Source organism: Bactrocera neohumeralis, unplaced genomic scaffold, assembly GCF_024586455.1.
Source record: "Bactrocera neohumeralis isolate Rockhampton unplaced genomic scaffold, APGP_CSIRO_Bneo_wtdbg2-racon-allhic-juicebox.fasta_v2 ctg4066, whole genome shotgun sequence".
NCBI classification, from domain to species: Eukaryota; Metazoa; Arthropoda; class Insecta; order Diptera; family Tephritidae; genus Bactrocera; species Bactrocera neohumeralis.
This window is the reverse complement of record NW_026091179.1, coordinates 9,124-10,952: the sequence shown is the minus strand read 5'-3', so window position 1 is coordinate 10,952 and position 1,829 is coordinate 9,124. Positions and strand designations below refer to the sequence as shown.

The window sequence follows — 1,829 nt, the reverse complement described above, 5'->3', positions numbered from 1 at the left end:
TACACAAAGAACGCTACAGGTGGCTCTGGCTATCAGTACGCGCCCAGCATTCGCGACAAGACAGACCCGTTACCTGCACTGTACTCTCCACTTGCCGTGGCCGCAGCACAAGCAGTACAACTGCTCCACCATGGAATTTGTTGAGTTGGAGGATCAAGGGGACGAGGGTAGTGTCGGCTCGCACTGGAAGATGCGCAACGCCAAGGACGAGCTCATGTCACCAGTCGCTGGTATGGGCGTGTATACGGCGATGACCATTTCCGCAATGGAAGACATGGGATTCTACAAAGGCAACTACACAAACGCAGAGGAGATGACTTGGGGCAAAAACGCCGGGTGCACGCTGTTGGAGGAAAAGTGCATCGTCAACGAAACGAGCATGGAGCCTTCGATGTTCTGTACGACTAACAGCATACCTGGCGCATACCTGTGCCCCAGTGATCGAACAGGGTTGGGTACTGCACTCTCACCATGTATGACGAAGATCTGCCTTCCTACTTTCAGTACTTCAGCATCCCAACCGAAGGTGGCGACATATACATGGACTACTGCCCGGCGGTGACGGCCTACAACAAACAAGCTGCAGTAACGGAAATGCAAGTCTATGCCGGGTTCCGTTGTTTCACCCTCGGCGCGGTGCATCGAATCGGTCAGCAGCGAAGGCATCCACGTCTCCGGCGCAGCTCTCCTCCAGACAGCCCTGTGCGTCGACATCAAGTGCGCTACCGTTAACGAAACCTATCAGATTCGCGTCAAAGGATCAACGACGTTTGTGGACTGCCCTGAAGGATCCTCGGTTTCCGCAAGCGACCTGCAAAGCTCGTACTTCTCGACTGGCGCACTCAAATGTGCGCCGTACGCGGAGGTTTGCTATGCGAATGACTATGCCGCGTACAGCACCGATGCCGAAAGCGCCGATGCAACAGCGCCCGCCCGACACCGCCTACGTTCTCCTTACGACCTTTCTGCTCGCTCTGCCGCTGTATGTGCTAGTGTAGTGAGGAAGGCAAGCACACAGGATACGGCCACGCCACAAGCGACGATTTCGACAACCTTCTCTCTCTCGCACTCAATCCTGGCTTTGCCACCTCCTATCTTCAGCATCGCACTAAAGAAACAGTTATAAAATAGTTTTTGTGTGTGTGTGTGTATATACTGGGCGATGTACGCCGCAAGGGTGACATCCACGCGACGCGCCCTTGTTGTTTCATTATACTCCTCTATATCACGGTCCTTCTTTATGCTCCCTCCTGCTCTGAATTCTTACGCTCGTCTCTTTTACGCCGAGGCGAGTTCATCAATCCTTGAGCTGGGAGTCGGAGCCTTTTTTTATTACTATCATTTTTCGCTCTCTCTTTTTTTCTTTTTTTCTACTTTTCTTTTTGCTGCCGGGAAGTGACTGTGTAGCACTGAGTGGCGACGGCTGCGGCGTTGTGGTGGTGCGTGTCAAATGCTGTCAGAAGTCATGTCTCTCTCGGTAGGCTTTTTTATCTTTTCGCTTTCTCTCTTTTCCTCTTTTTTTTTTGACTCTTTCTTTTTCACCCCCTTTTTTTTTTCGCTTTTTATAATCAGTTCCGTCATTGTCTTTTTTTTTTTTCTCCAAGAGTTGCGTCATTCTAAGTCCATCCTTGGCTGAGTTCTCTTACTCCCATCTTTTTGTAGATTGGCTCACCGAAAACGTGATTTTTTTTCTTGTTTTTATTAAGAGACGGTATTTCTTGAACGGGAGCATCGAATCTACTTCGATCCTCCGCTGCATCACGCGTGATACGACGTAAACAGGCGACCTCAAATGCTTGCTCGTTTGTGCTGCCTCTCTTTTGGTCTTA

The 1,829-nt window shown here is 50.4% G+C and overlaps 2 protein-coding genes across 2 annotated transcripts; both read left to right on the top strand.

The window, feature by feature from the left end:
- The first annotated feature begins 130 nt into the window (after window positions 1-130).
- On the top strand, window positions 131-562 carry LOC126767103 (leishmanolysin-like). Its single transcript, XM_050484710.1, has one exon. It carries the CDS (start codon window positions 131-133, stop codon window positions 560-562), a length of 432 nt encoding a protein of 143 aa, XP_050340667.1.
- A 42-nt stretch (window positions 563-604) lies between these two features.
- On the top strand, window positions 605-1,126 carry LOC126767102 (leishmanolysin-like). Its single transcript, XM_050484709.1, has one exon. It carries the CDS (start codon window positions 605-607, stop codon window positions 1,124-1,126), a length of 522 nt encoding a protein of 173 aa, XP_050340666.1.
- The last annotated feature ends 703 nt before the right edge of the window (window positions 1,127-1,829 follow it).

Coding starts and splice junctions, on each gene's coding strand:
- LOC126767103 (XM_050484710.1), top strand. CDS start 131: ATGGAATTTGTTGAGTTGGAGGATCAAGGGGACGAGGGTAGTGTCGGC.
- LOC126767102 (XM_050484709.1), top strand. CDS start 605: ATGCCGGGTTCCGTTGTTTCACCCTCGGCGCGGTGCATCGAATCGGTC.